The sequence below is a fragment of the Berghia stephanieae genome, chromosome 8 (assembly GCF_034508935.2).
Source record: "Berghia stephanieae isolate SIO BIC M18660-M18661 chromosome 8, UCSD_Bste_1.3, whole genome shotgun sequence".
In the NCBI taxonomy this organism is placed as follows: Eukaryota; Metazoa; Mollusca; class Gastropoda; order Nudibranchia; family Aeolidiidae; genus Berghia; species Berghia stephanieae.
The window spans coordinates 23,884,313-23,907,599 of NC_088367.1; the positions used below are offsets into that span (position 1 = coordinate 23,884,313).

Consider the following 23,287-nt stretch of genomic DNA (forward strand, 5'->3'; position numbering starts at 1 on the left):
TTTACTCACATTCTCTCACCATACTCAGGTGTGAAATGACTACCTAGCCGCTAACAACGTTGTTTCTGTCGGAAATAATGTAGCATCGCCTAACAGGCGTCATATCTCGCCATATGTTAAGGGTTGCTGTTGACTTGGGATACCTTGTAAAGCGCTCTGAGGTATGTTTAATGGGTTTTGCTCTTCCTAAATGCTCCAGATCCTTAAGTGTGAAACGGACAACAGCATTTCGCTTAGTATGCGTCAGAAAGACGCTAGTCTATTCCAAAGTACTTTCCCCCAGATTCATTCAACAGACCCAGCTACCCATTCACTGCTGGGTGAAAAGGGGGAATCAGAAAAAAAGATAATTTCTACTGCACCCGGGATCGATCATGATTCCTTTGTTTCTGAAGCGAGGGCTCAACCAATTGAGCTATCGGGACCCCCAAGGGTGGATAAAGAGAAAGTAAAGTGACAGGTTTCAGTTCTTCGGTAGGAATTTCCCTCTTTGGTATCTGTGATAGAATAAATATTATAGCAGGCAAGTGCTAAGAAAACTTCAGGTCCTGTTTAGGCCACATTAATATGAAGGCTACATATCTAAGAAAAATAAGGCGTGTATAAAACAGTGCCAGACAAAGAAAGACATGTTTGGGTTTTTTTCTTTTTTTTTTTTTTCTTTTTTTTTGTTTTTCTTTGCTTGTCTGGTCTTGTTTTTTTTCCACACTCTTTCAGGTGTTTTATCTTACACCAGTGCCTGCTGCCTAATAGCTTCAACAGTCGTGACGTCACTTCCCAAATCAAACAAAAATATAAATGAATTGTTTCTTGTGATTGTTGTATTACTTTAAGTCTACTTTTGGGAATATGTTTCACTCCGACATAATACTCATGTAAGGTAAAGGGGTCCCATATTCTGAAGTCTACCTTGAGCATTCACGAGTTAGATAATGCGTAATCACATATCCCCATCTAGGAAATAATGTTGCATTCATTTACCAGTACCACCCTACTCTGAAATAAAAACACATTTTAACAATTTTAGCCGGAAAGCTCGTCCTTCAAGTATCGGCCGATTAAAATGAACCTAATCTTGGCAAGATTAAAATCTTTCTAATCGATCGATATTTGAAGTTCGAGTTTTCTGGTTAAAATTTCAAATACGTGTTTGTTTATTTCTATAGATCGGGCAGAGTATTCAGTCCTGTCCAAATCGATTTGTAGATTGTATGGATTTGAGGGTTAATATATTACATGATATTTCTCTTTTCTCCTTGACTTCACAGACTTGAACCACGATTTTAGACAAGAACCAAAGAGCCAGAAGGCTGCATTGGGAGACCCAGTTACCTTGACATGTAAATTACCCAGGGGTGTGCCTAAACCAATGGTAAAATGATATTTCTTTAACAATTTGCATATTATAATATGATAGTGAAAAGCAATGATAAATGGAAAGTCAGTTCAAGTTTATAATCAAAAGATTTCGAAAAGGCCTATCATGCATTGGTCAGGTTGCCACTTTAAGAATTATGATAGAACAGATATTGGAGTGGCTGTCTCCTCACTATGATTCTTTTGTGGACTTGAAAAGACATTTCATTATTTTTCGCTTTGTGGATCGACATATTATAGAGCATTACCATCGATTATGTAGTACCAAACAAACTAGTAGATTTTATAAAATTTCTACATGAAAACTTTCCTGCCAAGTTATCCACAGAGGAAAACTCTCGACCAAATTCCAGGGTATTTCACTGGAGAGAGACAAGGATGCTTTCTGTCAACTTTTCTTTTCTTGTTTTGTGCATGACAGGACAAGAAATGAAGCATTTGCAAACTCGGGGCGACGCGATGAATACAATGGACCTTCTCCAAAAAGCTGGAAGATTTAGAGTTCGAGGATGAAATCACCTAACTCAGTCATCGCATCCAAGACATGCAACTCAAAGTGGACAATTTGACGGGAAAAGGGCAACAATCTTGGTCCTGGGAATAAATGTTGAAATCATTAACCCTTTCCTTACCAGTCATTTTCAGAATTTTCCCCAAAATTTCACACTCACCCAACACAAAAATAGAATTTTCTTACTCAAACGGAAAAGCAAAAAAAAAAACCATTCTATGCATAATATAGATCAACAAATTGAACTCTACAACACAGTGTCAAGTTTTTATAGCTAAAATAAAACATTTTTCCTTAAATTGTGTGATTTACAAAAGAAATCTGAATGATAAAAGTGCTGGTTGTATCGTAACGAATGTGACGATTTTTCTATGGTTGGTAAGGAGAGTGTTAAAGCATGCTATCAACATTTTCTTGGGAAAATTTTGAAAAATCAATTTAAAATATATGTTTTGACTTTTCCCCTCTTCTGTTTTTTTAAAGGCGAAATGGGTGAAGGACGGATTCGGTCTCAGTGAGTCGGATAACGTTGTAGTGGGTGAAAACGGCTTAATGATTAAAATGTTAACAGAGGATGATGTGGGCGAGTACACATGTGTTGCCGAGAGTCAGTTAGGACAGAGAACAAGCAAGTCGGTAACCGTTGCCATTGGAAGTGAGTTGGATTTGTTTTTGTTTTTTAATGTGAATCTTAACTAATCTACTTGAAGATGTGGACTATTAAACGTATTGTGCAAAAGGAAAATAACCGCTCAAAAAAAAGGATAAAGTACTAAACATGGAACTTTCTGGCTCAAAACCCTTCTTCAGCAAATAACAAAAGCACTAGAAAGGTCAATATATCGCGACGAAATCAGATAGACCACTTAAATGTTCTTGGCAATTCTGGTCGGGGAAAAACGTTGGCAAAACAGGCTACTGTATTTTTGTTATTTGCTGAAGGAGGGTTTTAAGCCCGAAAAGCTCGTGCTTTGTTTTGTTATTGAATCTGTTATATTCATTTTTGTGCAGTGATATTTTTGTTCATCTTTTTAAATGACCGATGAAGCCGTTGTTTACGCCGATCCCCGCAGAGTTAAAAATATATTTATCATCTTATTATCTTGCTACCTTTGGATAGGATCGTATTGTATCGCAAGGTGATTTGGTTAGCTTTATCTGTTAGACCAAAGGGCCTAAACGATCCAGCTACCCAATTTTCGCTGGGTGAACTGAGGGATCAGAATGGAAAAAAATCCAACTGTTCCCGTGTCCAATACCAGTATCTTTTTTAAATGAGGCGAATGCTCTACAAATTGTACTCTCGGAAACCTATAACTCTATCTCTGCCGTACTTTGAAAATCACATATTTAAAATTTTGGCCAGAAAACTCGTCCTTCAAATATTTATCGAATGAAATGACTTTCATTTTAGCAAAAACTCTCAAAGCTAGGACTACGCTAGTCCCAATTTTGAGAGCTTTTGCCAAGATGAGGGTATTTTAATCGACCGATATTTGAAGGACGAGTTTTCTGTCTAGAAGTTTTAATGCTTCTTTTCAGAGAAGCTACATAAGAACTCTATTTGTTCTTGCATTCTTATTGCTGCAGCTCCCGATGAAATGGGAACCACCCCAATGCCAGGCATGACGTCAGACAGAATGGTAACTGCAGAATCAACCCCAGAATCTGTGACCGTGTTTAAAGGAGGCCCTTACATCTCAAAAGTACGTGCTACGTGTATTAAAAGTTTTGTTCAGAGAACCAGTCCCTCAAATATTGAATGATTAAAATGACCCTCATTTTTAAACCTGGGATTCCACGAAATTACTTCAAGAAAGTCCCAGGTATGAGTGATTGGCAAGATGAGAATCATTATAATCTATAGATATTTGAATGCCGAATTTTTTAGCCAATATTTTTAGTACGTGTTTTTTCAGAGTACTACAGAATTGATGTCAATTTAAATTATACACATTTTTCAAAGGATACAAAAGTATAACGAACGATTTCATTCGACGCATTAAATGTCTGCGAGCTTCACTCACGTGAAGACTCTGATTTGAACGTTTTTGACAAGATCAAGATCCCCTACCACATGATATACGTTCTTCAACTTCACTAGAGGATTTCAAGCGTCGATTGAAGACATTTATTTTTATTCAGACGGATTTTCTTTTTATTATGTGTATAATTAGTGTTGTTCGTGTACTGTGCTAGGGCTTAATCTTTGTTACGCGTCCAGAGCCCGGCAGATGAAGGGATGTTTGGCGCAATATCTATACCACTGGTTTTGTGGTATGACACTTGCTTTCGGATCTTAAGGTCCTGGGTTCGAGCTTCGCTCGGCGCATAGTTGAGTCCTTGGAAAAGGCTCTTTACTCACATTCTTTCACCGTACTCAGGTGTAAAATTAGTACTTGGTCGTTAACAGCGTTGTCTCTGTCCGAAAATAAATTTGGAATATCGCCTCACAGGCGTTATGTCCCGTCCTACATGCTGGTTAGGGACCCCTTGTCAGGCGCTTTGAGCACGTTTAGTGGATATTGCGCTATATAAACTCTCAATCTTTTTAGGCCATTATATCTGCCAATAGGTACACGTCATTATAACTCAATTTTTGAAAATGTTTGTTTTGGTCTGTTTTTGTTTTTTACCACAGGATCTTCATGCCCAATACTTCGTCACTAAAAACAGACCTGCCAGTATTTTATGCGAGGCGACTGGCGTCAACGACATCACATTTGAATGCGGAGGATTCAACATTGATGACGTGTCCAAGACGGCTTCCGTGAAGGAAGTGACGAAAGAAGACGGAACTACGGATGTTCTGAATGTCGTTGAAGGAGTCATCTCTATAACAAAACAGGAAAGGATTGGATTTATGGACGGGGAATACACTTGCGTATGCAGAGGTCATTACGTGGATGAGGATGGAGATGAGGCTCATGTTGAGAGCCAGGTAGCCTCAGTGTCCCCTGCATGTGAGTATAAGATGTGTTAAGAAGACATTTTAAATTCGAACTCGCTCGCAAAGAATGCAAATTTTGTTTCAATTTTTTTCGACAATATATATGATATTGTGCTGTATCATAAACTGTCGCATATTCATAACAATCCAATTACTTTTTGACGATCAGTACCAGTGTGCCTATGTTAGCAGGTCTGACAAACGAACGCAACTTTGTTTTTTATTCGACATTTCTGTAATGGACAATATTTTACTTTGGTTTGAAAATATTTCCATTACAAAGATAAGGTCATAACAATTTGAGATATCAAACCTGCGAATAAATACACGTCGGACATCTTTCGTGAATTACTTCACATCGAAGCTGTTTGTGCTGTAAATTATATGTGATAGTTAAGTAGTATAGGTAAAATCCATACAAAATACAGTGGTGTGGGGCATCCATTAAGTATTCATATAACGTGTATTCTACCGTACTCATAGGTTTGGGAGTTTTTTCAAGATAAGGGTCATTTTAATCAATCATTATTTGAAGGACGAGTTTTCTGGCCAATATTTTCAATACGTATTTTCCCAGAGAATAATGTCAGAAATATGTATTTCCTAATATCTTGTCAAGAGAAATGTTATTACTATACTCTTGACAAAACAAAATCTCTGTGGCCATAACCGTGGAGAAGTAGATGTCGCCGTCTTGAAACTGGGAGAGAAGCTGCCCGGCTTTGTACCAGCAAGAGGAGGCACAGCCTAGGTGGCTGCAAGCAAACTACGTCAAGAACCTTTCAACAGAAGAGGCTTCCACCACTCACACATGTACATGCTGTCGCAAACCGCAGAATATATGGTTGAACGCTGCGTTGTGACGAGAGCTCTACTCTACACGAATGCTGTCTTGATAGACTGTCATAAAATTAACGTGTGATACAATCAGAACCCGATGCTGCCATAACCATAGTATTTGTAAGCTGGTAATGAAAGAATTTTTGATTGGAGAGAAACATAGGTTAAAATTCTAGTTTAGTTGTCAACGGGATCTTCTCAGGTTTATATCATATCCTTATTTCTTATTTCGCTTCTCATTGAAACAATTTTTATTTCATGTTTATCAAATATTATAATAAATTTTTGTTTTAGTTTTACGCAAGGCATTTGAAATTCAACCAGAGGATGCACGTGTAATGGAGGGAAGTTTCTTGATGGTTAATTGTCAGCCCCCTGATGGAAATCCTGAACCAGAGGTATAACTATAGTCTTGTGTCCAGAGCATTAATACTCCTAGAGTTTTTCCGGGTTTCTTTAGCGATAAATAGACAGTTACAATTGCTTTTAACTTACCCAACAGGACGCTAGTTTTTAACAGAGTAATTTTGATCTTTTGTAAATCTTGCAGGCATAGCGACCTAAACAAATTATGTAACGTCTTATTCATTTGAGATGTTAGCGCATAGATCAAAAGCGAACGAAATGAAGAATATAAGAAGGAGAGGAAGTAGTAGTAGTAGTAGTAGTAGTAGTAATCATAGTAGTAGTAGTAGTAGTAGTAGTAGTAGTAGTAGTAGTAGTAGTAGTAGTAGTAGTAGTGGTAGTAGTAGTAGTAGCAGTAGTAGTATTAGTAGTGGTTGTTGCTGTTGTTGTCGTTGTTGTTGTTGTTGTTATTACAGTATTAGTTGTGTTAGTAAACACACTACCACTACTACTACTACTACTTCTACTACTAGTAGTAGTAGTAGTAGTAGTAGTAGTAGTAGTAGTAGTAGTAGTTGTTGTTGTTGTTGTAGTAGTAGCAACAGTAGTAGTAGTAGTAGTAGTAGTAGTAGTAGTAGTGGTAGTAGTAGTAGTAGTAGTAGTAGTAGTAGTAGTAGTAGAAGTAGTAGTAGTAGTAGTAGTAGTAGTAGTAGTAGTAGTAGTAGTAGTAGTAGTAGTAGTAGTAGTAGTAGTAGTAGTAGTAGTAGTAGTAGTAGTAGTCGTAGTAGTAGTAATAGTATTAGGAGTAGTAGTTGTTGTTGTTGTTGTAGTAATTGTTGTAGTAGTAGTAGTAGTAGCAGTAGTAGTATTAGTAGTGGTTGTTGCTGTTGTCGTTGTTGTTGTTATTACAGTATTTGTTGTGTTAGTAAACACACTACCACTACTACTACTACTTCTACTACTACTACTACTACTAGTGGTAGTAGTAATAGTAGTAGTAGTAGTAGTAGTAGTAGTAGTAGTAGTAGTAGTAGTAGTAGTAGTAGTAGTAGTAGTAGTAGTAGTAGTAGTAGTAGTAGTAGTAGTAGTAGTAGTAGTAGTAGTAGTAGTAGTATAGTAGTAGTTGTAGTAATGGACGCAGTAGTAGTAGTAGTAGTAGTAGTAGTAGTAGTAGTAGTAGTAGTAGTAGTAGTAGTAGTAGTAGTAGTAGTAATGGCAGTAGAAGTAGTAGTAGTAGTAGTAGTAGTAGTAGTAGTAGTAGTAGTAGTAGTAGTAGTAGTAGTAGTAGTAATTGTAGTAATAGTAGTCATTGACATAATATTATGAGTCTTTTTATTGTCTTTTCTGTTGTTGTTGTTGTTTTTGTTCTTGTTGTTGTTGTTTATTTTATGGTTAGAATTGTGGGTGTATGTGTGCATGCGTGAATGTATGTGTGCGAGAGAGAGAGAAAGAGAGAGAGAGAGAGAAAGAAAGAGAGAGAGAGAGAGAGAGAGAGAGAGAGAGAGAGAGAGAGGTTGTTGTTGTTGCGTTATATTGTAATTTTCATACATATAATCATTTGATCTTCAGGTTTCCTGGTTGAAAAATGGGGAACCCTACGTAATGACAAACCTGTCACCAGGTGGAGCACTTGTTATTGAATCAGCAACCATGGACGATATTGGAGAATATACATGTGTGGCTACGAATGTGGGAGCTACACGCTACTCAAACACCATCCGTGTCGAAGTTTACGGTAGTTTTTCTTTCACATTTTATTTTGTACATATTATAAGCAAAGGATAACAATTAAACTGTCAGCATATTATTGTGACTCAAAACAATATTATGTCGTAAAAAAAAAGGGAGTAAAAATGACACTAAGAAAAGAAACAAAACAAAGTAAACGACGCTTCGGCCTTTGGCCCACTTCGGGTAAACAAGAAAAAGAAATATGTTATATCACATTTAAATTGTGTTAAAGCAAAATGTGTGTGTGTGTGAGGGGGGGGGGGCAATGTAAGGAGAGATAGAGAGAGAGAGAGAGAGAGAGAGAGAGAGAGAGAGTCATTTTACACCCTGTATTTTACTGTACAATTTATCGACTCATTTAGGCCCCTGTAGATGTTAATAATATATCGGAATGAACCCCGAAGAATAAGTTTAGAATTAGAATAATGAAAAATGTGATTTTTCATTTTTTTATATTGCAAGAGAAGAAAGTGTATGTTTTTCTCATAGATATTATACCTCTAATGTTTTAACCATAACGCAAATTTGATATAACATATTTCCTTTTCTTGTTTACCTGAAGAAGGCCAAATGCCGAAAGGGAGTGTCGTGTCTTAGCACGAAATAACCACGTAGCCGCACATAGCCGTAATGGTATGCTTAAACCAACTCGTTAATACTTCTCTTTTCAAACAATATTAATATCAAATTTAAGTTTTTAAAATTGAGCCCGTAAATGCTTTCGGTTGCCAGACCTTCAATTATATGCACCAAGATTTTTTAATACCAATCAGCCTAACTATTAAGCTTAAATTCTGGCCAACAAACTCCGCGTCGTTAGTGTGTGTTGAACCCATGACCTCAAGAAGTCGGGGAGAGAAGGCTCTAGTAAGACTTAGCTTTGAAGCGACTTTTTAGGGGGTCATGGATAGCTCATACGGAAGAGTGACGATCTCAGGCGGAGTTGTCGTACCATTCAGGTCGCGGGTTCGAGACCCCATCGCCGCTGCGAAGTTTTTATTCTCTGTTGTCTACTGGCACTTTCCTACTCACTCGAATTCTTGTTATTATTAACATAAGTCCCTGCTCCACTCACTTTTCTGAATGTATAATGTCGGGTTAGAAAGAAAACGTTTGCATTTATATAGAGAAATATTCATTAAACGTGTTCAATACGCTTTACAATGGGCCCCATAACCAACAACAACACTTAAAATGTAGGACAAGACATGATACCTGTAAGGCGATATTACAATTTTTCCCGACCGAGAAAAGACTTTTAACGGCGAAGTGATCCTTTTACACCTGAGTACCTTGAGAGAATGTGGGTAAAGAGCCTTTCCCACCGTCAAAGATGGGACTCGAACCCAAGACCTTCCAAACTGAAGGCGAGTGTCATACCACAAGACCACATATTAACACAGGCTATATTATAATATTTACATTCTAATTAATTTTTTTTCTTCTGATTTCCTATTAGAATCAGATGGTATGATAACTCCTGGTACTGACGTCACAGGCACAGGGGACGGAACTCATATGGGTAAGTGATCTCCAGCGATTATCAAGGGTTTTTCTTTCTCACAGTGCGGAATTTGTAGTAACTTAAAGCACATATATTTTAAATTTTTTAATGCATCCATTGTTGTGGTAAAGTCGACGTGCACTTATATGCAGGTCTGATAACCCAATTCATTATGGGCTCTTGTTGTTTGGAAATCTCAAAGAAAAAAAAATGACCCACAAAATTATTGTCCATTTCAACAATGTTAAACTAGGCCCATAATTGGGTTTGAATGTCAGACCTACATATATGTACACGTCGGGCCCAGTGATTTAATATTATAATCTACCACCGTGACCCAGTATCATTTTAGAGTAAATCAGACAGTGGAATTAAATTCAAAGTCCAAAATCTTTAATCTGATTTAATATATCTACCACCGTGACCCAGTATCATTTTAGAGTAAATCAGACACTGAAATTAAATTCAAAGTCGAAAATCTTTTAAAAATCGAGTTCGAATGTTTTAAGGGGAATGTAAGTTCATTTTTAACATAATAATCAAACATATTTTTGCGCTCAATTCTCGGAATGTTGATCAGATGTTAATTTTTTTCAATTTGATTCAGGTGAAGATATGAGAAATTTAAAAATACACACTCATCAAATTCTGTTTTGTGTTAATCAGCTCTTGATGATCATCAAAAATTATTATTATTAGCCGTGGTTGCTTGATTACTGTGTTCACGTTTTGTCTTTCTATATTAGTATTCATTGCATGATCAGTCTAAAATATATTGAAAACATGTTTGGAAACACAAAGTAGTGAGATAGTATGTGCTTACTATGATGATTGTAAAGCAGGAGAGAAGACAAAATTGCTAACAAAAAATTTAAAACGAAAACAAACTATCAACAAATAAATGCATATTCTTGGGTCATTTATGATTGATTGTTGTTTTGTTTGTTTTGAGGTGTGTTTTTTTTTTGTTCGTCTTGTTATTGTTTATTTGTTTGGTATTTGTTTGTTTTTTCTTATTTGTTATGCTATTTTTGTTAGTTTATTGTTCTTTTTTTATAAACATCTTATCAGGTTTTATCATGTTTATCAAAATTTTGTAATTTTTCTATGTTTGTCTTTTTTTTTTTTTTTTTTTTTTTGGGGGGGGTCTTTTTTTCTCTTTTTACACGAATTATACAAGGATAGGTGTTTTTTTTCACCAGGTGATTATGCCATATTTTTGTCACTTCACCAATATCTCTGTTGATCTGTTGATGTCTGTTTTGGATTATTTTTGTACTGTTACTTTTAAAATTGGGCAAACTCATTTATTTAGAATTGGAGAATGGTTGGGTTGTTTTGTTTGTGGGATGAGGGTGGGGGGTTGTCTTTTAGTGTGTTGTCCTTTTTTAAAATACATTTTAATATGGTTGGTTATTATCATATATTTGTAATTTTTTTCTATGTCTGTCTGGCTTTCTTTTCTTTTTTTACATGAAGTTTACAAGGATAAATTCTTAACCAAGTCATCATATCATGCCAGATTTTTGACAGTTCACCCATATCTCTGTTTACATCTGCTTTTAGAATAATGGACAAAGCCATTTATTTAGAAGTTGAAGTAAAGTTTGGTATTTTGGGGCTAATTTCGGGGGGGTGGGGGGGGGAGAGAGGGGAGGGATGTTGTTTTCTCTTAAATGTTTTGTATTTTGTTTGTATGTTGTTGTTTTTTTTTCTTTTTCTTTTTGTTAGTTAATTTATCGTTGGCTTTATAATTTCTTACCATTTTTATCACATGTTTGTACTATTTATATATTGGGGTGGGGGGGGGGGTGTTTTGTTTTATTTTTTTACATGAATTACACAAGGGGAGATTATTTACCAAGTTATCATCCCGGATTTGTGTGCGTCAGTTCAGCAATTTTTCTGTTTACATCTACTTTTGGATTATTTTTTACTGTATTTTCAAAATGGACAAAGCCATTTATTTATTTATTTAGAATTGGAGAAATGTTTTTTTAACCCATCCTTAATCATCCTGCCAAGAATCAAAAAGGAATAAAACAGCTTTTTAAGATTAAAAAAAATAAACAAAATAAACAAACACGGAGCGTTTCGTGTGCCCAAAACTCTTCCAAAATTTTGACTTTTTATGTGACTTATCGTCTCAAAACGGTATTATGTTGGATTAAACCAGATACTAAAAAGTCAAATAATAGCTAAACTGGTCAAAATTCTGAATTATTGCTATTCAGCACACTAAATATGATATTCATTCTCCTCCATAAAACATACAAACTCAACCCAAGTTTATATTGCTAGCTAAAAATTAAATTTTCAGCATTTTAATCATCCCGACATAATACCGTTTTGAGACGAAGGGTCACATATTAGTCAGCAAAAAAGAGCCTTTTATTAGGGCTAACCCAGACTAACTCTGACAACCCGACACTGCCGTCCTGCGCCGTCTTCCGGATAAAGACGTCGGGCACGGACAAAATACTAAGAATAAAGAGAAGAGCCGCTAGACCTACCCATACCAAGCTCGAAAAAAAGAACGGCAGAAGGCGTCGGGTGCTTGGTATGGGTAGGTCTAGCCCGACGTCTTTATCCGGAAGACGGCAGTGCCGGGTCGTCGCAGTCAGTCTACGGTGTGGGTTAGCCCTTATACTTTTCTGCCGTCTGTCCGTATTAAAAGAGATATATTAACTTTCTGATGGAGGTATGTTTTATTTTTATTTAGGGGGGGGGGATGTTATTGGCTGAAGAAGGGTTTTGACTCCCAAATGTTTCGTGTTTGGTATTTTGTTCTTTTTTTACAAAGGCGTTATATACATTTTTGTACATTACATTTTACAGTCCACAGCTTCTAGCAGCTTAAATCATCCTGACAGATGTGACGAAAATCTAGTATTCAATTGACCGCCGTATTCTGACAGAAAAAAAATATGGTACTATTGTTAAATTTTGGCCAGAAATATCGACCGATTAAAATGACGTTCATATCTTGACATATACTCTGAAACATGGAACTTCGCGAGAAGTCTCAGGTTTAAAAGTTTTTGCCAAGATGAGGATCAATTTCATCGGTCTTTACTTGAAGGATGAGAGGGGTTTTTGGCCAAAATTCTCAATAGTTTTTGTTTTGTTTTTTTTTAGAGTACTGCAGCCCAGTAAAGGGGCTCTCTTACCATTCCATCCACAATAATATTACTTGGACATTCTATTAGTATTCTTTTCTTTGCATGTCTTTGTCTAAATTTCATCATTTCAATTTCAATATCTTATCTTTTCCTTGTTTCCAATTGGGATGATTTTTCTCAGGTGAAACAACCACAGATGATTCCGATATTGAAGTCGTAGAAATCAGTAAGTCATCAGATTGCTCAACCGCTTCCGCTTCAAAAAATGTATTTTTTGTTTAGCTTTGCTCTAACATATTGATTTGATAATTCCAAAACACGAATATAAAAGTTATGAATAATCCGAAATTGAAATTAGAATACGACGCACCTCGATTACAACGAATTCGACAGGACTTCCGGTAAATATTAGTTATAACCGAGGTTTCGTTGGATCCGAAGTCGCTGTTTCCGAGGTGCGCTGCATTAAAATAGCATTCTAATCTGATCAGTAAGCAGATTGCTATGATATTGCAACAGGGTTTGAAAACGCAAGTGTTAATAATTATAAAAAGTACGCAATAAATACTATAGAACAATTATGCCAAGAAGAAACATAAATCAAATAAAGTGAATATATTTTATTTCAACAACGCATACAACTGATTTTCATTTACTAATAACGATGCTTCATGCTAATATGATAAAATGATATATTAAATTATACAAGACAAAACTTATAATACCTTGATTATATAACAATGTTAACACCAGAACACAATTGAACAGGTATATAGATCAAATCTTCAAATGCTTAGAGAAAATTCTTCTAAGGAGCACAATCTAACCTTTATATAACGATTTCTTAAGCATGTACAGATAATTTCTGAGCGATCAAACAATTCATCAATTGTATGGACAAAATATTGAAGTCATAAAGATACGAATATGATTAATGTTTACCAGAATAAAAAAAAAAAACAAATGTGGTTTATTAAGATTGTTTCAACAGCATGTCATGTATAAGGCATTGCAATGATATACTATCCTAATTAGCGTTTAGCGTTGTTGTTTTTTTTTTTTTTTTTTTTTTTGTTTTTTTTTTTTTTGGTTTTTGTTTTTTTTTCGGCAAAGTGGTCTAGTAGTGGTATGACAAGCGCCTCCGGACTAGAAGACAAAGGGCTCGCGTCCCGCTCTGAGCGGTGTATAGGTAAGGCTAAGGCTTTGTAAAAGGTTTTTTATTCCACGTTACTTCAAGTTCTAAATGAGTACTTGGCCGTTAACGTTAACAGCGTTATCTCTGTTAGAAAAAAAAGTGTAATATCACATTACCAGGTGTCATGTCTTTGTCCTGTATGTTAAGTATTGTTGTGGTCTAAAAAATTGAGCTTTTATATAGTGTTCAAAGCGCTTTATAAGAAGTCCCTGGCCAACAGCAACATTTAACATGTAGGACGGGACATGACGCCTGTTAGCGATATTACAATTTTTTCGGACAGAGTTAACACTGTTAACAGCCAAGTACTCATTTTACGGTGAGAAAATGTGAGTAAAGAATCCTTTCCAAGAACTCAACTATGCGTCGAGCGAGGCTCGAACCCAGGACCTTCCGATCCGAAAGCGAGTGTCATACGAATTGACCACATTGCCGCAGGAACCCCTTGTAAAGTGCTTTTACCACGTTTAGTGGATATTGCTCTCAATAAATGCTCATTTTTTATAGAAAATAAGGTAAATATAAAGTAAAGAATAATTTTTCTAACCGAAATGAAGAAATGGAGAGATTACGTCATAAGCAATCTAATCATTACCAAACTCACTACTTTGTTCCATAGCCAAGGTGCCCCTTACATCTGATACGCCAGATGAGAAATCGACATCGTACTCGGAATACAGCAGTAAGTTCAGAAAACGACTGTTAAGACTTTGGCTGAATACAAAATAATAATAAGAGCTTTAAAAATAAATTACTCAAAATGTAGTAGTAGTAGTAGTAGTAGTAGTAGTAGTAGTAGTAGTAGTAGTAGTAGTAGTAGTAGTAGTAGTAGTAGAAGTAGTAGTAGTAGTAGTAGTAGTAGTAGTAGTAGTAGTAGTAGTAGTAGTAGTAGTAAACCTCGCAGTCCGAATGACACTTGCTGAGAATTGTGTGATTCAGTCATGGTTGATAAGGATAGCTGCTCTCTCCATCGATGTTGTCAATTGTTTCACGGTCATTGTCCTGGGCCAGAGTTTTGAGGCTGTCAAGATCTTGTTGTGACTTTAGTAGGGAGGGCACTGCAGTATTTCTTAGTTCTCATTATGTGGGCATACTTAAATACATCTACTATATTCGAAATCAATATTTATGATTATCTTATTCCGTATAAATAATAATTTGTCATGTAATAAAGTAGTCGATGGAATCCAAACATATAATTTTGATCGTATTGTCATATACAGTACAATCCAAAAATGTAAAGATAAGTTGAAATGCTCCTTATCACTACACTATCGAAGAAATTAAAGATGTTATATATCAAATTGTCTAACATATTACACTTTATTTAATGGATATTAAGGAGGTCATATAATAAATTGTCTTATAAATTACACTCTAATGGAAATAAATGACGTTATACATTAACGTGTCTAACATAATGCACTCTAGTGGAAATGAGGGACGTTATACATTAAATTTAATATATAGATAGAATGCGCTTGGCCAAGGAGTTCACAACATTGCCATCCGGAAGTATAACGGACCAACACACAAACTCGGTGTAACCATGAACGTTTATAGTCAGGTTAATACAGTTTAGTGAGACCAACTCACAAACGCGAATGTCAAAAACAATAACAAATGCCTGAGTGACGTCATCTTCGAACTATCTATTACACAGTAGTGGAAATGATGGACGTTATTTATTATTTTTTATAATATATTACACTCCAATCAAAATTAAGGTCGTTACCTATAGATAGACTTGTCTAATGTATTACACTCGAGTAAATCTAAGGATGTTATACATTAAATTGTCTAATATATTGCACTGCAGCGGATTAAGGACGTTATAGATAAAATTGCCTAACATATTATACTCTAAGGGAAATTAAAGGCGTTATGCATTAAATTGTGTAAAATATGTTAACATGGAGACAGGTAAAAATATTTCTGAAGGTTTATGCTGGTAGTGTCGATGTTTTTAATTATTCAACCGTATTTAGAGAGTAGAATAATTTTTTTCTCAAATTCCATATCACATTGATCTACGTTATGTTTGACTTTATCGATAGCAACATCCTACATGACCCATGGCCCCGAACAAGAAAACACATCACACGACATGGAAGTCTCCAGTAAGTTAGTCACTCGATCGAAAAAGGAAAGTTATTTCTGTCTTACTCTGTAATATATAACAGGTATTTAAAATTTTGGCCTGAAAATATCCTTCAAATATGGATTGATTAAAATAACACTCATCTTGGCAAAAACTCTCAAAACCAAGGACTTCTGGAAGACCCAGAATTGGGAGTTTTTGCAAAGATGAGGGACATTTTAATCGGTCGATATTTGATGGACACGTTTTCTGGCCAAAATTAGAAAAACATGTTTTATTTACAGTGTACGACAGATTATATAATGAAGGATCAAGGGTCCAATCTTTCATATTTCTTCAATCTGTAACCCAATGAAAGCTTAAAATGAGTTCGTGATAAATGTATGTCTCAAAGCAGCTTTCACAACAATGATTTAAGATGATAATGTCATGCAATTACCCGTATTGTAACCACACAAAAAATACAAAACAATTATGAACTATCTTTTTCAATGAAATGAATTTAATCGTTATTATTATCGATACATTTAATAAAATATTGTGTATTTAGTTTCAGAGTGTAGTCTTAAATTGTCTAAAATGTATATGAAGAAGGGCTGCCGTTGAAAAGAGATACATCCAATCTTCCCAATTAAAAAAGCAAAGATGTATTTTGAATTTGCTAAAAATCTCGTCCTTCAAATATCGATTGATTAAAATGAATGGCCATCATCTGTGCTAATAACCTGGGACTTCGTGAAGTCTCATGTTTAAGAGTAGCATATTTGCAAAGATGAGGGTCATTTTAATCGATCGATATTTGTGACTGCATTTTCTGCCCAATTTTAAATACGTGTTTTTTTCTCCTGATAGAGTATAGCGGAATAAGACCATGGCAATTTGAATATATTATAGATAGGGATATATATTTAGATTTTGAATTCAGTTTTCAATGCTTGGTTACCCTGACACACTAAATATCAACAAACACATTTCATTATGATATAGCCTAGACAACTGACAGCACATAATATTATTATTTGAATCGATGACACACTTTATACTTCTAGCTGAAGATGATAATATGTACAACACACGTCCATCCCCCACTGGTAAAATGTCTTACGCTACCGAGATGTCATCCGACGACATGATTGATACCAGTTGTAAGTCAAAATCCCCAGTCATTATGGTTGCTTATTTCAAATAACCAACAAGAAATCAACAAGCCCTAATATAATATTACTTAAACTTCATTTATTTTGGAAAGCTTTTTTATTTTAAAATATTTTTTTCAACAATGCTGAAGTAGAATTTAACTCTCTCCTGACCAGCCATTCAAGATTTTCCCCAAAACTTCACACCCAACTTACAGAAAAATTAAATATATTTCTTATCACTCAAACACAATAGCAGTAAGTTCTTGCGATACATGATTTCTTTAGCAAAACTGCTCTAACACACAGTTCATTATCCGTAAGTTTTATGATGTACCAAAGACATTTGAATAAGAAAAGTGTTGGTTGTATCGTAACGAATGTGACGATTTTCCTATAGTTGGTAAGGAGAGGGTTAACTTCCTTTCAAAATTAAGATGTCAGATGGGTTTAGGACACCCGTGCAGATAGAACTTGCATATCGAATAACCGAACGCATTAATTTATGAGCTTGATTTGACAGTGTTGTGTGTACTGGACAATATTTTGCCTTGATTACATAGTAACAAATAAGCCCACGTCGATTCAGACATTTCGGACTTTTAATAACTTAAGCGTCCATTGTGAAACTAAGCTGCTGTGGACTGTAAAAAGTAACGAAAAAAGTGGATATAACAGCTTCAACAACAACAAAAAAGAACAAAATACCAAACATGGAACTTTTCGGGCTCAAAACCCTTCTTCAGCAAATAACAAACATTAAAACAATAGAATAAATTAATGCATCACTATATATCCAAACAACCAAGTTTTTTATCAGACGCATTTTGTGTTTAGAAGAGTGTATTAATTTATGACACATACTATTCTGTTAGTGTTTGTTTTGAAAATTCCTAAAAAAATATTATATACAAACACTCATGATATCCAATTTAGCGGATTAAAAGAAACCATGTAATCTACAAATGGAGTCCCTTTTTTTAACCTCAACTTTTGGTTGTGATCGACGCGCACTTATTTGCAGGTCTGATAACCCAATTCATCATGTGCTCATTGATGTTATGAAAATCTCAACATCAAAAAAACTACGCAAAATATTGACCAATAAAACAATGTTAAACTAGGCCCATAATTGCCGTTCGGATGTCAGACATGCAATAATGTACATATCGGTTGTGGTCTAATCATTCTCTAGCGTTTCGTTGTTAAACCACGAGATTCGAGATTAAAAATTCGATCTAAGATCGGGACTCAGCTTTATACTAATATAATTGTTGACGAATGTATATATAGCAATAATAATAAACAAACAAAAAAGTTGCAAATTTGAATATCTATTGCTTTCTAACAATAATTTTAATGCGCTCTTATCAGGTATGACGCTTTTTAAAACTTAGATTGACAAATATTCATTTTTTTCTTTATTCAATTAAGAAAAAGTATGTGATAAAGTCGCTAACAGATGAAAATAATTTATGTTGTGAGAAATTAAATTAGTACCAAACCGCTTTTTAGTGCAATCAATAACGCTTTACAGCCTGCACTTGTTTTATTTTATAGGAAGATGTCAACCCTGAGAAAAATCTCTCTCTCTCTCTCTCTCTCTCTCTCTCTCTCTCTCTCTCTCTCTCTCTCTCTCTCTCTCTTTCTCTCTCACACACACACTCTCTCTCACTCTCTCTCTCTTTCTCTCTCTCCCTCTCTGTCTCTCTCTCTCTCTCTCTCTCTCTCTATCTATCTATCTAACTATCTATCTATCTACCTCTGTCTCTTCTATCTATCTATCACTCTATCTATCTATCTATCTCTCTCTCTCTTTATACCACCCTGTTTCCCTCCCTCTCTCTCTCTCTCTCTCTCTCTCTCTCTCTCTCTCTCTCTCTCTCTCTCTCTCTCTCCGTCTATTATATACAGATATATGATTTATATGTGTATGTATGTATGATCAAAATGATTAAATGTACTTTTGCCATTGTTCCCACCTTTGACCAAGTTCTCAAGGATGGTTGAAATACCATCTTGTGGGCAACAGTTTAAAACATGTTATAATATTATTATCACTTTATTTCGTTTTGCTGAAGAAAAGCGACGTCCCTAATTTCATTTCTCAAAAGTATTTTTTTAAAATACAGTACAGTAGTCGCTGGATTCTAACACGCTCTATAGAGAAGCCAAAAGTGTGCTATAATCCCAGCATGCCAAAATCCGATTCTGATGCGAGGAAACGACTTATTGTATAGATAATATTCGGTCACCCAGTTCCAGCGTGCCGTTCTATAGAGCATGCAAGAATTTGACGTGTTAGTATCCAGCGAGTACTGCATAGTAATATGCTTTTCTATTTATCATCGCATGTCCGTTAGATTTGATGTTTGGCATGAATGATGTCTTTTAATTGATTGCTTTTATATTAGATATATATGTTATTTATTTTAGATGTTTATTACACAATTTTCAAAGTAGAGAATATATTAGTCATATCTCATCTTTTTTATCATTAATCTGTGTGACTTTTTATCTGCAGTTGTAATGTAATTTTTTTTCTTCCACCAGATTTGTGAATGTAAAAAAATATTTTCTTATAAAGATTTGAATGATTTTAATCATTATTATGGGATGTTCACTAAAACGTAATACTTTTTAGGATTTTGTGTTACATATACATTTCATAATTAATTCTTATGCATGTCTGAAACCAGGGTAAATTATATAATATATAATTCTAATTCTAAATAATGTGTGAAGTTGCTCTTTTTTCATTGATCTATTTTCTTCCTTCCAAACAATATTATATTTCTTAATTGAATTTTCCACTCACCTTAATTTTTCACACCTTTACATCCTTCTCACCAGTTTCCACTCTTTATATAATATCGTTAATATATTTTTACGTAAATATACAATATATCACTACTTACCACAAAATACGCAGCGTCAACAACCGAAAAGATGATGGTGAACACTAAGATGACATCGGATGTAGATACAATGCACTCGACTAAAGACGCGATGGGTATAGAGAAGACCACTGATAATATGATGACAAACGTACAAGAGAGCACAGGCGGTTGGATGCCAAAGGAAGGTGACACAACACAAGATGGATCAGAAGACACCACTGATGATAATATGATGACCGGAGAACGTGAGTAGTAAAAGGATGCAACGGATATCCATATCTATCCATCCATCCGTCAAATCAGATCAGATATATTCAATTTGATAGGATACAAAGTCCCATCAATGGTTGCTAACCAAATCAGGTTGAAGAAAAAAATTGCCGTTTTGTAGCTGTAATTTGTGTCCAAATATATGGATTGTGAGTGATGGTGTCTTCCCAATCATTGTGAAGAGAACTTTTTGAGGTCTGCACGTATAAAATAAGGGGTTTAAAAGGCAGTTTACTTCTAATGTTACATAAATCGCACTCATCTTATTTAGAGGTGTCTTCCAAAGGAAAGCTTCAAAACTGGATAAAAAAAAGAGAAATGAATGCTCTGAAATGGAGATCTTTGAATGGAACATGATGTGTTTCAACAAACAGCCAGAAAGATGCTTTCTATAATTAATTGCGGAAAACAGTAATATGGCTATTACAATATTACTTTCTCCCCTAAAAACAATTTTGAGATATTCGTGTATCCTATTAATTGAGCAAAAAGAAAATTAAAAACAATTTTCCATTGAGTAGAAAAACCCATAATAAATGGTTTCAGAAGAGCATATCATTCGATTGGAAATTTTTAGAATGAAGCCAGTTAAAGCCGCTACACTGCAGTACTCTGAAAAAAAAACACGTATTTAAACTATTGATCGATCAAAACCACCATCTTGACCAAAAAAAAATGCAAACCTGGCACTTCGCGAAGGCAAAAACTCTCAAACCTGGGACTTCATGAAGACCCACTTTTGAGAGCTTTTACCAAGGTGAGGGTTATTTTAATCGATTGATATTTTGAAGGACGAGTTTTAAATACGTGCTTTTTCCATAGTACGACAACCAGCTAAGCATAAGACAAGACAAGACAAGACATGCCTGAAAATAATTAAATTGAAAACAGATTATTATTAGCAATTAAAGTCGTTTTGAGGAATCTGTATGTAAATAGAGAAAGATGGAATTAATTGATTCACCATTAGGTAAAAGCTGAATTGACCCAAATAAATCAACTGATATAAACTATTACATGATGAGTTGTTTCACCTATTATTGCACTACACCCTAATCCATCAGTGGCGAATCTCATCGAGTTCTAACAGTCCAATTGCCCCATCACACATAGATTTCAAACCTATGTACAATACATACAGTAAAGGTTTATAATTTTCTTTTCTTTTTATAATGTAAAAGCAATAAAACTGTCCTAGAAGATTACAAATACGTGATCAAATTCTTTTATTTTCTGATTTTTAACCCTTTTTCGTCAGTTTTTTTATCCCCTTTGTTTTCTATTTATCATCGTTTGTACTTGTGATAGAAATACCTTTCCTCTTATACCCATTCACAAACAAATACAAACAAACAAACACACACACACACACACACACACACACACATACCACAGAGTAGAATTATAATTGGTTTGAAACAAATAAGCACAGCATGACTCAGACTTGGGACTCTTTGATACTGTTTTCCTTCACTTTCCTACTTTAACAAAATATTTTTTTTACACTTTGGTCATAAAATATTACTTCAGATCTCAATGAATTCAGGGAACCTCCAACTTGTCACTATTGTCAAAAATCTCTCTGTCGCGGTTTTGACCCTCTCCTTACCAACTACAGGAAAATGGTCACATTCGTTACATTACAACCAACAGTTTTCTTATTCAAATTTCTTTTGTACATCATAAAAATTAAAGAAAATGAACAGTGTCTTGTAGAGCATGTTTTGCTAAAGGAATTATGTATCGCAAGAACTTTACTGCTTTTCTGTCTGAGTGATAAAAAATATAATATCATGTAGTGTTAGTTGGGTGTGAAGTCTTGGGGGAAATCTTGAAAATGGCTGGAAGGAGAGGATTAAAATTCTTCAGGGCCATTGAGGCGGATGAGTTTCTCCCGGTTTCTATAACGTGAAACTGACGACAGCAATTGCTTGTTTCCTTTCAGATAGGGCGCTTGTCCAGTGCAAAATACTTTCCCCCAGATCTAATAGACTCAGGCATATCTGGGTGGACAGGTAGGGGGTGGGGGAAGGGTCGAAAACAAAATCTTAGCTTCACCCGCGGGATCGATCTCAGTCCCTTTGCGTATGAAGCAAGTGTTGTACCAACTGACCTATCGGGATCTTCGTTACGGGTTTAAGATTTATTGACAAGTTGGACGTCTGTTTAAATGATCGACTGTTTTTCTCAACAAAGTGTTTTTCCTGGCCAGAAGAGCATACAATGTTATGTATCAGAGTATGGCAGAAATAACGGACTACACATGCTATATTGTTAAAACACACAACACACACATTTTTTGACCATCTTTCCTCCCTCAGCAAACACAACACCCGAGCCTACCTATCATCCAGATACCACAGGAGATGTCTCTAGTAAGTAACTGGGGTCCCATTTAACTTTGAGCTACAGATTATTTTTTAAAATAAGATAATTGTTTCTGATTTAATAGATAGTATGCGCTTGACTAGGAAGCTCATAACATTGACATCCGGAATTATAAACTATGTGTAATCTCGAACGTTTGTAGTCTGATTAAAATACAGTTTAATGAGAATTACTCATAAACGCGGATGGCAAAAATGAATAACAAAGACCTGCGTGACGTCAACTTCATTCTATCTGTAGAACAGCTAATGATCGATATAACAGCTTCTAAAAAAAATCAAAATACCACTTAGAGATTGTAGTGATACTAAGCTGTTAGAAGCTGTGGACTGTAAAAAGTAGTAAACAGTAATGAATATAACATCTTTGAAAAGGAAAGTTTCGAATTCAACCCCTTCTTCAGCCAATAACAAAAAAAAAAAAGATCATTGATGCATCACTTAAATTCCAAACAGATCGAATAGAAATATTTGTCACGTCTTTTTCGCAAGTAATTGAATATTGAAATCAAAATTAGCAGTATTATATTTTGACTCCAAACTATTTTGCATTCACGAGATTTCCAACCATGTTAACGATATCCTTCCTGTATCTCTTTTAGGGATTGATAATAAATGGAGAAAGGGAGTCACTATGGGTATGTTTTGATTATTAATGCAACGATATGCTGAAGACCGCAATGCAAAATATTTTTTTTTATTTCTGCTAACAATAATTAATCCAAACCGAGAAAAGTAACAAACAAAACAAAAATCAAACAACAACCGTACAAACTATTCATTTCTTACCCTATCCATAAGCAATATCTTATCCATAACAAGTTTATTTACAAACCAAATTTACAGAAACGAATGGTTTTATGAATATATGATTCTGCAACACTCTAGAAAAACACGTATTTAAAATGTTGGCCAGAA

At 35.0% G+C, this 23,287-nt stretch overlaps 1 protein-coding gene across 16 annotated transcripts in view; it reads left to right on the plus strand.

The window, feature by feature from the left end:
* The window catches only part of LOC144978403 (hemicentin-1-like), a 155,519-nt gene that overhangs the window by 115,783 nt on the left and 16,449 nt on the right, over window positions 1–23,287 (plus strand). For 2 of the 16 annotated variants that reach the window (XM_078924383.1, XM_078924384.1), the window contains 14 exons: window positions 1,269–1,372; window positions 2,372–2,543; window positions 3,479–3,594; window positions 4,530–4,851; window positions 5,973–6,076; window positions 7,593–7,758; window positions 9,214–9,276; window positions 12,562–12,606; window positions 14,195–14,257; window positions 15,633–15,695; window positions 16,726–16,821; window positions 19,745–19,957; window positions 22,304–22,357; window positions 22,972–23,007. In XM_078924383.1, the coding sequence (XP_078780509.1) occupies window positions 1,269–1,372; window positions 2,372–2,543; window positions 3,479–3,594; window positions 4,530–4,851; window positions 5,973–6,076; window positions 7,593–7,758; window positions 9,214–9,276; window positions 12,562–12,606; window positions 14,195–14,257; window positions 15,633–15,695; window positions 16,726–16,821; window positions 19,745–19,957; window positions 22,304–22,357; window positions 22,972–23,007 (1,617 nt within the window). The remainder of the gene's footprint in view (window positions 1–1,268; window positions 1,373–2,371; window positions 2,544–3,478; window positions 3,595–4,529; window positions 4,852–5,972; window positions 6,077–7,592; window positions 7,759–9,213; window positions 9,277–12,561; window positions 12,607–14,194; window positions 14,258–15,632; window positions 15,696–16,725; window positions 16,822–19,744; window positions 19,958–22,303; window positions 22,358–22,971; window positions 23,008–23,287) is intronic. The other 14 variants (XM_078924390.1, XM_078924392.1, XM_078924395.1 and 11 more) reach the window with 12 other exon arrangements.